Source organism: Rhagoletis pomonella, unplaced genomic scaffold (genome assembly GCF_013731165.1).
Source record: "Rhagoletis pomonella isolate Grant_MI unplaced genomic scaffold, Rhpom_1.0 Rhpom_scaffold_00004, whole genome shotgun sequence".
NCBI lineage: Eukaryota > Metazoa > Arthropoda > Insecta > Diptera > Tephritidae > Rhagoletis > Rhagoletis pomonella.
The window spans coordinates 49082046-49095686 of record NW_023458558.1 but is presented as its reverse complement, the minus strand read 5'-3'; the positions used below and the strand labels follow the sequence as shown (position 1 = coordinate 49095686).

The following is a 13641-nucleotide window of genomic DNA, read 5'->3' as shown; positions in this document are numbered from 1 at the left end:
ATATATATACAAAAGATATACATATATGCATACTTACATACATGCATAAATTATATATGTATAGTCACGAAATGGCTGTAATATATGTACGTATGTATATGTATGTCTACAGCTATACTCGTATACGTAATTATCAGATTAATACTCGAACTATTACTATTACTATGCAACTTACTTTATTGCCTTTCACTGAGTGAATTATTGGTTAAAGCCACTTTTAATCGTGATATATACAAACAAATACATACATATACCTAACCATGCTTCTTGTAATTTAATGATATTATAAATATGTTGTGATTTGAGGAGCTGTGACATACATACATATGTAGTAGCGCGTCCGTCCTCTTATCTGCAACACGCACATACTTATATTACATACTTTCGTAAATACATATGTATGTATGTAGTATGTTGTATTTGCCTAATAATATATATTTTAATTTGACTAACGAGTATTCATACTAACTAATTATGCTGTAGCTGAATTAGGTGTGCGTTGCATGTGTGATTTAGTATTTTATCTAGCGTAAATATGTATATTCCGACAGCGGAGACTATACTCGGCCGCCACAGTACCATTGAGATACGTTCCATTCACTTGGGTGGAATGTTCCATGCCGAGGAGGAAATTCAAATGACATCGACAATGCCCAATTTTATTGGCCAACTACAAGGATTCATTTTCAATGGGCTAAGGTGAATTTGGCTTCTTTTGCGCGCTGACTTTCTATACATTGATTTCACGCATGCAAATGTATGCTTTGCTATATTGCTTTCAGATATATTGATATTGTTAAGAATTTGGGCCCGGAGTTGTCGGCACTGCCGAGCGCCACTTTCAAGCTGACGGCGCGTTTTGTTAACTCACCACCCGGTAATCCCTATCATGCTGCCACCTTTCGCTCCAAGCACTCCTATGTAGGCTTACCGATGCTCAAAGCATATTCAAGCGTCTCAGTGGATTTCCGTTTCAAAACCGTTGAACCCAATGGATTGGTGCTCTTCAATGACGGGCGTCGCAATGATTTCATTGCTTTGGAGTTGGTCAATGGACATATTCATTATACCTTCGACATTGGCGACGGTCCAATAACAATGCGTGACAAATCGCGCATACACATGAATGACAATCGTTGGCATCAAGTGAGCATAAGGCGGCCGGGGCCGAAAACGCATACGCTCACCGTTGACGATTCCTTTGAGATAGTGACTTTGACCGGCAATAGCATGCATTTGGAGCTTTCGGGTATACTGTACATAGGTGGCGTTTTTAAGGACATGTACGCCAAACTGCCAGCGTCCATCTCGTCGCGTTCCGGCTTTGAAGGTTGTTTGGCTTCATTGGATTTGGGCGACACATCACCCACACTGACCAGCGATGCAGTGGTGCCCAGCTCGTTGGTGGTGACGGGCTGTGAAGGACCAACCAAGTGTAGCCAGAATGCATGCGCCAATCGTGGCGTTTGCGTACAACAATGGAATGCCTATGTCTGTGAGTGCGACATGACTTCATACACCGGCCCGACGTGTTACGATGGTAAGTCCATTGAGCAGAGCTCATACTTCATTTCGTCAAATAACTAACTTCTGTTTCTACTTCACTTCATTCTAAATAGAATCGATTGCCTATGAATTTGGCAACAACAAGGGTATAATTCAATATTCATATCCGGAGAATATGCAAGCCGATACGGAGGAGGACAATTTGGCGTTGGGTTTCATAACAACAAAATCAGATGCAGTTATTCTGCGAGTTGAGAGCGCAACGACTCAGGATTACATGGAACTCGAGATAGTTGAAGGCAACATTTTTATGGTTTACAATATTGGTACACGCGATCTGCCATTGGGCGAAATTGGTACAAAAGTGAATGATAACACTTACCATGTGGTACGTTTTAGCCGCAAAGGTGGCAATGCCACACTACAGCTCGACGACTACAATGTACAAACGCTGAATCCACAAGGTATCTCAGGCATAAGAGTCCAAGCAAATCATTGTTCTTTAAATTCTCAATGCTATGTATTTATGTACCCCTTTGTAGGACACCAATCGACCGTTTTCAATACTATGTCCAGCATCCAGGTGGGCGGAAAATTTAGCCGTGGCGGTCGCACGCGTATCGAACGCCCATTTGCGGGTGTTATTGCCGGTTTGTCGGTGAATAAGCTACGCATACTGGATCTGGCGGTTGAACGTGACCCACACATAACCATACGAGGAGATGTTCAATTGGTAACTGGAGTATTAGATAGAAATGATCTGCAAAGAATGCAGCAGGTTAGGGAATTTATTTTAAACAATCAAACTTGCAATCTCTTCAAATCTCAAGTACTATTCTCATCGTAAATAAGTCTTGCAAAAATATCAATCAATCAATCGATCAATCAATCAATATCTCTCTTTAGTTATATGATTAAATAATTTATGAGCCATTTATTCAACACTGAATGGAATACTACATAAACACTAACATGCACACACAAATGTAAATATGTAATATAATAAAGAATGTCAGTTAAGATTTTGGGAATTCTCAAGTCGTTTCTGGGTAACCATTTTCCGTAGGCGGCGCATTATGTGCGAGAAAATTCGACTTCACATAATAATTAGCAATAATTTAGATTTAATATTTACTGAAATATGGTAGTTTTCGGATTTTTCGAAAAAATGTGGAATGAAATTTCAGAATCCTAATAATTTAGCTCTCAAAGGGCCTAAAGGCTTAAATCAAAGGTCGTGAATAGCACTAAAACTCATTTGTTTTTCGAGGGATGTAAAATTGCATTAAGGATGCACAGCTGCATGCAAATCATAAATAATGCAATATATAATGCATTTTTCAAATTGAGGGGTTGAAATTTTGTTTCGTTTGTAAACAGTGGAATCTTGTTTCTAGTCTCAAAATCTATAATATTAGTATAATAAAAAATACAAAAAAACGTTTTTTTTTTTTTTGGAATGTATTCATTGGATTTTGCATGTTTTTTTCAAAGAACACTACTTTCGACCAGACTTCCGTGAAAAGCTTTCAAAGCCATTTCGTTTCATTTCAATATATTGCTTCTGTCGAAAGCGCTACGATAAATTCGCATGAAGTGTTAAAAAAGCACACTTTGTGCAGCTGAGTCGAGAAATGTAATTCTGAAATTTACTACGGTGTGTTTGTCTCAGAAACGTATGACTCAAAAAATATCGATGGCTGAGTGGAAGTTCGACCTATCTCGGCAGCCAGTTCGAAAACGCCCTATCTCAGAACATTTTTCAACAACGCACTATTTCTGAGTTTTATTGAAAAGCACCCTATCTCAGAATTTGGTTGAAGAACGCCCTATCTCAGCAGCCAATTTAAAAACGCCCTATTTCTGCACATTTTCAATGTATTTTCGTTTGAGATTGGGCGTTATTCAACCAAATTCTGAGATGGGGTGTTTTTCAATAAGATTCAGTCAAATCCTGAAGTAGGACGTCCTTGAAAAGTTTTCTGACATAGGGTGTTTTCGAACTGAACTGTCTGCCGAGGTAGGGCGATTCTCTATCAGCCATCGATATGATTTATAAAAATTTAATTCATTTATAAACAATAAATAATAAAATAAAATGTCTATCATACTTGGGCGTACAAAATTTTTGGTTCCTATTAGAATAAACCGTGGCCGATTTGGCCATATTTAGAACATTATATGTAAATAAATGTGTTTTTGTTTTGTTTTGTTTTGTTTTGGCCTCAAGCTCAATACACTTGTTGAATATAAACATTTTAAATAAATACATTTAATTTTGTACATTAATTGTAAATACTAATTTACATTCCACTTAAGGATATGGCCCATAAATTATTATCATATGCTATACCTGTATATTTGTAAACTTTTCATTGTAATAACATTGTGGATTGTTTCGATGTAAAATATTATAATATTGCATTTGCATTCTTTCTCGTAATTATTTCTAAATTAAAGTAAATGCCGCATGCTCTCATGGGGAAGCTATAAAGTCAATGCTAATGTACATAGCTATTCAACTATGCGTAGTTAATGTATTTCGATGTCATTAGGCAAGCTAAATTTAAATCACTTGCGAAGCGAATGATTTTGGCGAAGCGAACGGTTTGGAGAAGCGAATTAAAAGGAAGAGAAGGTATTAATAGTGTTCGCGATGCAACGAACTTGCACAAGCTGGTAAAAGAGAACACTCTTAATGTATATTTGAGTTGCGTCCGCCAATCCATTCGCTTCGCCAAACCGTTCGCTTCGCCAAATTCATTCGCTTCGCAAGTGACAATACCGCCCTAAGCTAAATAACTAAAGTAACTTTCATGAGAGCAGGTTGGCATTTGAGAACGCTTATTAAATATTTAGCCATTTTTTATGCTACTGCACTAACCACAAAAACCTATGAACACAAACATACATACATAAAGTTTTTTTTTTATGTAAGCTTTGTATTTAAAAAATTAATTTTGGTTTATGGCGAAATTGTTTTTATCCTTTGAAAATTTAAATAATTCCTTATTTGCTTATTCAGATACTTTATTAGGTTAATATAAATATCGATAGTTAATGATATACATCAATACCTACATACGTATTCTTCGATCCCTTCTAGTAAAATGCATAAAAAGCGAAGTTGTTAAAGGCATTTCATGTAGTAGGATCGAAATTCGTTTAAATGACAATTGGGATCTAGGTTCCTGAAGATAATAAACTGATTAATACATTGTAGGTGGATGCACACTAGGCTGGTCCAAAAACAGTAAAGTCGGAATTGTAATGCTCTCTCCGATAGCAAAAATATTGATTTTTAAGAATTATATACCGTTTCTACGAAAAGTAGAAACATATATGGAAAACTTTGGGCGCTTTGAGCGACCTTTAAATATTCTTTGATTTAAAAAAAAAAACATAGGAATAGATTTTTTCGGTATAGAACAATCCTAGGGGATGAGAATTTTTGGACCACCCTAAGGCACACTTAGACCAATAAGTTAATAGTTGTAGTTTTTCTGTTGTAACAGCCCACCAATTTTCCAAGGGATTTTGGGGAATGATGCTGGCGTGACAGTCCCTTGCCAGATATAAATCAGGGTCACTCCGGTTAAGTAAATACGACTGTCGTGTCTAAGTTAATAGCACGTTTTATTGCCATTAAAAGAGGAAGATGACACGAAGGGAAATGGAAAAAGATTAGTTGAAAGACGCTCCGTTGTTACGACAAAGCTCCACAAGCGGCCATCACTAACATCAGGAGTTCCTCGGGGGTGAGAAAAAAGTAAGACCCAAGGTGTTTATACTTTAAGCTCGTGAAAGCTGAGCAGCTCAGTAGCAGCTGTATGTGATATGATTTTACTTCATCAAGTTCCATACAAATGTTGCACAAAAGGGGGTTGAGGCAACGTTGACCTTTACCGAATAAATTAGAACTCCCACCAGTGACTAGATATGTAACTTGTTAAAAGCTCCCTTGGCCGCCATGGGTTAACTCGTGGCCAGAAGGACCTAGCTACCTTGCATTTCAAGGTTTCCGGCCGACATTCGCTGAGTTGATTGATAGCCCATCGATCTAGAAGTAACGCTTAAGTATCCAGTGGAGATCCTACCGTTTCCTTACAGTTTGTCGAGAGTTCCCTGTCTTGCTAATACATCGGCCATAAAGTCAACTGCGACATTGCTGTGACCTGGAACCCAAATCAGTTTGATAACGAAGAAATCTGATGGCATCGAGGGAAAAGTCAGACGCTTCTTGACCATATAATCAAATACCTAAGAGCCCTGATTGCCAACAGGCTATCAGTACAAGTGAACATAGTATCTCTCATTTACTGCAATAGTGTCACAATTGGAGCAGGAAATAATGTTACTCATACGCCATATGGTACATGGCCGTATTCGTATTAACTTGTAGGTACATGGCGTATGAGCAACATTCTCCATTTTAAATTCTGAATTTTTCTTCATTCGCAATGAAAATTTACAATATCTGATATAGAAAAACGCAATGAAAATTTACAATATCTGATATAGAAAAACGATATACAGATCCGCAATCTGCGACCCAAAATTAAGCATAGTTATCTCGGCATTTTATTGTAATTTTAGCTTCCCTACAGTGTTATTTTTAATTCCAAAACACAACTTTATTAATTTTAAAAATTCCATCAATCAATCCAAGCACATTTCTTACATACTCCCCTATGCTCACCTTCCTCCTTTTATGTATGTTATTATAACAGAACAGAATACTACTCGTTCAAAACATTATGCATGCTTCTAATCATACTCGTACATTCTATAAAATACACTTTACTCATCTACTTGCACTCCAACTGCACTGCTTGTCTATACATACATACATACGTACTCATTAAACGTAATAAATGTCCTTAAAATTTAGCTAATCATTTAGCTTTCACGAATATTTCTTTCTTTAAATTTGTTCCCTTACATTCCATAATAAATGCGAGCAGACTCCGGCCAGCGGTTATCCCGGTGCCATAGATGATTTAATATTTTCGGGTGCCGGTTCGGGTTGTCGTGGCGATGACGAAGATGAGTGTACGCCACCATTCGAATCAGGCAGTGGCGATGATCTGATAACGCCCGTTTATGTACCGCCGACAAAGCAAACAACAGCAGCACAAAATGTTAACACCGACAAGACAAATGGCACTGAGCGCGCCTGCGATGATGAGGATTGTCTGCATGGATCGGGCGATTATGGTGAAACCACTGAGCAGTTCACTTCAACAAGCACGGCAAAAGGATCAGGTAAGTTGTCGTGCTGTTTGTATGTATGTATATAGTAAGAGTGCTTTTCTTAACCGTTAAGTTGCCATATAGTTAGTAGTCGTATAGTCATTTCATTGGCATTTCACTCACAATAATTCTGTTAACAAGGTACATAGTAAATGTGGGGCAGGGGGAAGGATGGTGAAACGGGGAAGAGAAAATGTATTTTTTAGACAATTGATAATTTTATTTAGAGTCGAAAATGCGAATATGCACTTAATTTGGATTCGCAGAATTATTTCTTCAATTTCTGTCGTGAAGGGTTTAAACTATCGTCGCAAGTAACTGAGTTCAAAGAACTGTATATTTTTGTTTTGAACATGGAATCATGATGATTTTGGACTTTATTTTGCTCGTAAATTCTGGAAAACTTTGTGCCAAAGTTTTGTCCAAAACTTATAAGCTCTCTAGCGCATGACATCACTATACTTTTTCATGAAAATAGGCATGAATTGTGGTGCCTTGGATTCTGAAAAATTATTGCACCATATGTTAAAATTACATTTTTTTTAGCGAAAAGTTTCAGAATACTGAAAGTGCAGCACCTATTATGTGTTTTATCCGCTTATGAAAGGTACACTTATTCAAGCCGAGAAATATTTGATCATATCGCACACCTATGTAGATCTATGTAAAGTGCGATCAACTAAAAAAAATATGAAATTTGTTTTGCATAAATCAATGCATAGGACTTACCTCCAATGAATGCAAATATTTTTTTCTTCATGATTATATACACTAACTAAAAAACGACTGCTGTACCTGATTATGTATTAACTGCGTTGAATCTGTACGATTAACAAGAAGTTATATTTCCCGACCTGAATTTTGAGTTACCTCACTCAAAAGATTTAATATAATCGAAACTCTAAAATTTTGTTAGAGTTGTAGCGGTTTTTATCATTTCTTTGGCCTATTAGAGAAGCCTCTGAATTGTTTTCTATATAATCCCTAATTTTAAAATATTAGGAATAATAGCTATAATTACTGTTGCTCGGCCATCCTCCATTCCCACTTTTCAGCAGTGTTGGGCAGTATCGATACCAAAAGTACTCATAACTTCATTCTCAGAAGAATCGAGTGTACCCGATTTTTAAAGGACTATCGATAATGAGTACTCCAAAGTACTCACAAAATAACTCGAAAGTACACAGAACTTTAAGGAACACGAAAGTACTCAGTATTAAGGCAGAATAGATACTTCAAAGTATTGAGTTCTATTTACATTTATCGCTATTCAGAAATGATTATACTCAATTTTAAGTTTCAATAATTTTCAAGTACAATACTTGCACCCAGTACATTCAGCCTTTCAACCGACATAATTTGGGATTAATATATTAATTTAGTAATGAAGTGCTGCCAGCTCGTGAGATTTCTATACTAAGCATTGAAATGTTACCAACATGTCGCACACCATCTTCAAAAGAATCACAAGTAAAAATTTGGCATTTTTGGGATTATGCGCTAAAAATGTACGCAGAGCTTTTATTTTTATTAAAATTTGTTAAAAAAACAACCTACGAGTATACCGCCCTTGCCCATATGATTATCTTGTGCTAAGAAATAGTTTTCGCATTTTCTGACAAACGTATTATTTTGAGTTGTGACTCTTTTGAAGACAGTGTGCGATGTGTATATTTAAAGAAAGTACTCGGGACTCCTTAAAAGTATCGATATCACATAACTCGATCCTCAAACGTATTCTATGCTTTCCAACACTACTCTTAAATCTGCATTTGCGCACCCTGAAAAACGTGAGCAACCGACGTGTGAGAGGCGTTATTGAACTCGGGTGGAGCTTTGGGCTACAGAAGAAAGAGAGGAAGCTTTAGTATACTTCACGGTATTCGGTTTAAGGACGTTTTAGAGCTCACTGGGGAGCGCTGCCCATGGTCTCACATAACTGAATGTTGGATGTAAGACACGTTTTCAGTGTTCAAGCTGAAAACGGGATTGATACATATGTAAACACTTATTCACCCAACTGAATGGCTGTAAATGTAAATGTACCAGCGACTATGATGAAAAACGAATAGCCGCTCCCACAACAGTCGGGTCTACGTAACCTGAACGAATCAGATTCATATCTGGCCAAGGACTGTCACTCCAACCGTTACAACAACAGACACGAATAGCAATTTCGGGGCTGCAAAACCACAAAGATGCTATAGCTGACGACCCGCCTGATGACTGGATGCACAAGAAAAGCGACCCAGACAATTTTACCAATTACCGCGGCCCCTTAAACATTGCGTACAATATCTTAGCTAGCGAATTTTGACAAAAGCTAAACACCACTATCAACGAAATATCAGTGTGGCTTCAGGCCTGGTGATTCACCAAATATTCTTTGCCGATTATAAAACTGATTTCGACAGTACAAAAAGGAGATGTCAATACAACGCGATGTCTGAATTTGGTATCTCTGCGAATCCGAAACCGTTATGTAAAATGATCACCAGCTTCGTCAGAAGAATCTCTCCGATTCTTTCGGTACCTTTCGGTTTCAGACACGGCGACTTCTTAGCGTGTGATTTTATTAATATGATGCTAGAAAAAATGATAAGAATGAAATAAATCGTTTAGGAACAATTACTGTTATATTAGATGAAATCCATAACATCAGTTCACAAATAGCTTGTGGTACATATTTTTAGGTTTCGTTTTCTGCATAAACATCGGCAGTCTACACATCACTAGTGCGCCGAAAAATGTGCCACAAAGAATTAGATTTTAAGTGCTAAGGAAATGAAGAAAAACTTAAAAGCTTGTGTTGTTGCGGCAAACAGTGATGAGCTGAGTCTGGTTACCTACTTTATTAGAATACGGCTGTAAATACTGATTTCGATACATAACTCATACGCCATGGCATGCGAGGGGGAGTTATTAACAAAAAAAAATAATAAATATTAAAAAGAATAAAATTGTTTCAAGCAATTATTACTCAAATATACCCTGTGGCAAGAATAAAGCGATAAGAAAACGACTAGTTCAGGTAATAAGGTAATAAGAAAACGATTACATCAGGCGAGTTGCCTTCGGCGTACGTTTTAGAGCCGCTGGTAATAACAAATCGATATGATGGCGATATTACCGGCAATAAATTTGTCGCCGAGGATGACACGCTTTCTAATTACCGGCAACAAAAATTGTTTGGTGGGAAAAATACACTGAAAGTTGCACAACGCCAAAACCGGCTTGAGTATGTTCCCAAATCCTCTTTGTGTTCCCCTCCTATTATTTATACATAATTAGTATTAAACGATTTCAACACAGCGTTTGGAGCAAACTTTTCCTATTAACTTTTTATTTATATATTTGCATGAGTTCATTTATTAATTCGTTACGTTTTGCCGATTATTTACTTATGTACATATGTATAACCGAAAAAAGTAGCTGTAGTTTAGGTCGTAGTTGTACACACTACATGCATATGTACATGCATAGATACCTATGTAATATGCACATACATACATATGGGGCATATACATATGTATGTTGACATCCCACCATGCAAAACATGAAAAATAGGCAACAATCGTCAATGGCAACAAATTGGCGACTCACCGATTTATTGCTGTGGTGACAAATCGGCAACACCACTTCGTTCATGTCAATTTTGAATAAAAAAAGTTCTCAAAAATTCGGAAACTTATGAATATGGCGTCAATAGCATTGGCCAAAAGCATTTAAATTATGTCCAAGGACAAGATTGAAAAAATAGGAAGTCTCACAGCGAGAAAATTAATTAATTCCGATTGTAAGTTGCAATTTGGTATACAAAAAAATAAATGAAGTATTAAGAAGAATAAAATTATTCCAAATATCGCCTAAAGCGATAAGAAAAGGACTCATTCAGGTAATAAGAAAACGACTCACCCAGGCGAGTTGCCTTCGGCGGACGTTTTAGAGCGACCGGTAATAGGAAATCGATTCGATGGCAATATTACCGGCAATAAATTTGTTTCCGAGGGCGACACGTTTTCTTATTGCCGGCAACACAAATTGTTTGGTGGGATGTATTACATTATGAGCCTTTGAATACATACATTCAGATATATATGTACATATGTATGTGTAACATGGCTTCGACCTGGTAGCTCATGAATCTTTAGATATGGCTAAATCAACTTAGTAAACATTTTCATAACGTCGGACATAATCGTAGTTCAAAAGCATTAAATTTCGCTCAGGCAGACAAATAAACTGCCAGCTCCTTAAATATATACTCGTACATACATAAAATCAACATATCAATCAGTCAAACAATCAAAATCAGTCAATCAGCCAATCAACCAATCAGCCATACATTCACCACAACCACTGCCGTTCGCCCATGGAAGCTCGTTACTCGTTACTTGTTACTCGCTGTTCCACAACTTGAAATCTTGAATTCATGATTCTGAGTTGGAATTATCTCTTTCAGAAAATGAACTCTTCATATTTCTGACTTTGATCGTGCAATGGATTTGCCAATTGCATCGAGTGCAATCGTAGAAACAGTGAAATGTGAGGCGAACGTGACTCCAACAACACGACAAGAAATTGCAATTTGAAGTATTCAAAAAACAAAAAAAAAGAGAAATAAGCTAAAGTAAAATGCAATGAAAATGAAATAAATAGAAAGTTAAACAATAAAATCAGATAACTCACAACAACACGACCATGCCCACGACCACGACCACGACCACGATCACGATCAACAACACTTGCAATTTACAACAATGCTAACAACAAAAAAGACAACATCACCACCATCATGCCGGGCACTCACTGTTCGGGCGAACCCGATAAAATTGCGGTATCGTTATCACTACAGCTATCGCCAACGCCACTTGAACAACGCGGCTCGACCACTCAAGCTAAAGCAACGGTAACAGCTGCATCAAACAAAAATGCAAAAGCATGCCAACCACCTCTCAGGTGTCCACTCGACGTGATGGCTACTCAAACATACATACATATGTACATATGTAGATACTAAAGGCATTGTATACTATCTGACGCGCTTGCCAATTGTACATACATACATATAGTATATATGGTCATATATAAATATTACATGGATGCATTTTTGTTCTAGCATACATACTACATAAATAGAATGTACAATACAATGCAAATTTACAGAAAAATATCTACGAATATGAATCGAGTCTGATTGTAAGAGTTAGTGTGTAATTATATGTAGTAAAGTTGCGAGATGTTTGTATGTATGTATTTGGAAAAGTCTATAGGTTTATCTATGTATGTATGTAGGAGTATGCATGCAACATTGTTTGTATGCATTTGAGTATGTATATATGTATGAAAAAACGTTTATGTAGATATGCACATTGTTAAACTTTAAAATCACGTATCTCTATTAATTTAGTTTATAGCTTCGAATGTCTCTTCTACATACATATGTATTTACACATATCGGCAGAAAATGCACAGATCTGACCCATTTTGATTTTGAAAACTTAAAAAGTCTGCACTTACACGCATACATACATACATACATACATATCTATTGTACATATGTTTATGTATTTGAGCATACCCACCATGTAAAACATCCCACCATGCAAAACATGAGAAATAGGTAACAATTGTCAATGGCAATAAATTGGCGACTCGCACATTTATTGCCGTAGTGAGAAATCGGCCACATTGTTTCTTTCATGCCAATTTTGGAATAATTATGTCATCAAAAATTCCAAAAACTTATGAATTTCCCGTCAATAGTTTTGTCCAAAAGCATCTAATTTATGCCAAAGATAGGATTGAAAAAAATAGAAAGTCCCATAGCGACAGAACGAATTAATTCCGTTTTTAAGTTCCAATTTTTTTTGCAAAAAATAAATGATTTATTAAAAAAACAAAATCATTCCAAATACCGCCTGTAGCAATAATAAGGCGATAAGAAAACGACTCACTCGATAGTAATAAATCGATACGATGGCGATATTACCGGCAATAAATTTGTTTGCCGTTTGCGACACCTTTTCTTATTGCGGGCAACACAAATTGTTTGGTGGGTACATACATATACATGTACATATCTATGTCTTAATCAGCAATAAGCTTAAATATATGTTGATGTGCTTTTATTGGCAATAAACGACAAACAAAAAAGACGAATAAAGTTACAAAAAAATACTTACTAGAGAATAATTAGAGTTGCACAGTTTTATTGATAAAGTGTTTTTGTTTTTTGTTTTACTTATTTATCGAATTGTTAAAAACCCTACGCATATTCATAAATATTTTGAGTAAATTAACAATAAATAAATAAAAAGGTTTCTTCAAAGTGTTGTTTTAAAATTTCAAACAAGTGTTCAGGTATTGATTCGTTTTGAAATATTCTCATCGTTTTTCAAGTTATTTTTCTGTTAAAACATTGTCCAAGCTTTAGCCAAAACCATATGCATACATAAGTCAAAGTTTCAAACGTAATAAAAAATTAACAAATTTTCATAAAAATTTTGAGCTTTTGAATCTGAATCTTTACGGGCCGTTTCATAGTCCCCCGGGTTTTTGCAGTTTTGCAGACCGTTTGCAACAAAATTAAAAAAAAAAAAAATCAACGCCAGTTTTTGTAAATGACATTTGTTATATGAAAAAACCTCCGGTCACCAAGAAAAATTCTCAAAAATCAACGGAATTTTTCAGCCGGTTGAAACTTGCATTTTATGACACTTAAATTGCATCGACTATAAAACTGCATACCCAAAACTGTTGTAAAGATTCGGATTAAATTGTGGGTGGATCCCGCTCGTAACTGAAGTGAAAGTTCTTTTTCCTCTTTTATCCGAATTACTATATTACCAGTGAACCCATATGGCGTTAAAATGCCAAAAT

The 13641-nt window shown here is 36.3% G+C and overlaps 1 protein-coding gene across 2 annotated transcripts in view; it reads left to right on the top strand.

Moving 5' to 3' along the window:
• Positions 1-107: 107 nt before the first annotated feature.
• The window catches only part of LOC118737716 (neurexin-3-like), a 14925-nt gene continuing 1391 nt past the window's right edge, over positions 108-13641 (top strand). Inside the window, exons 1-5 of one of the 2 annotated variants that reach the window (XM_036468421.1) lie at positions 108-699; positions 783-1540; positions 1620-1970; positions 2049-2239; positions 6471-6771. In XM_036468421.1, coding sequence (XP_036324314.1) covers positions 536-699; positions 783-1540; positions 1620-1970; positions 2049-2239; positions 6471-6771 — 1765 coding nt within the window. In that variant the 5' untranslated portion in view covers positions 108-535. Of the gene's footprint in view, positions 700-782; positions 1541-1619; positions 1971-2048; positions 2285-6470; positions 6772-13641 lie in introns of both variants that reach the window. The other variant, XM_036468420.1, reaches the window with a different exon arrangement.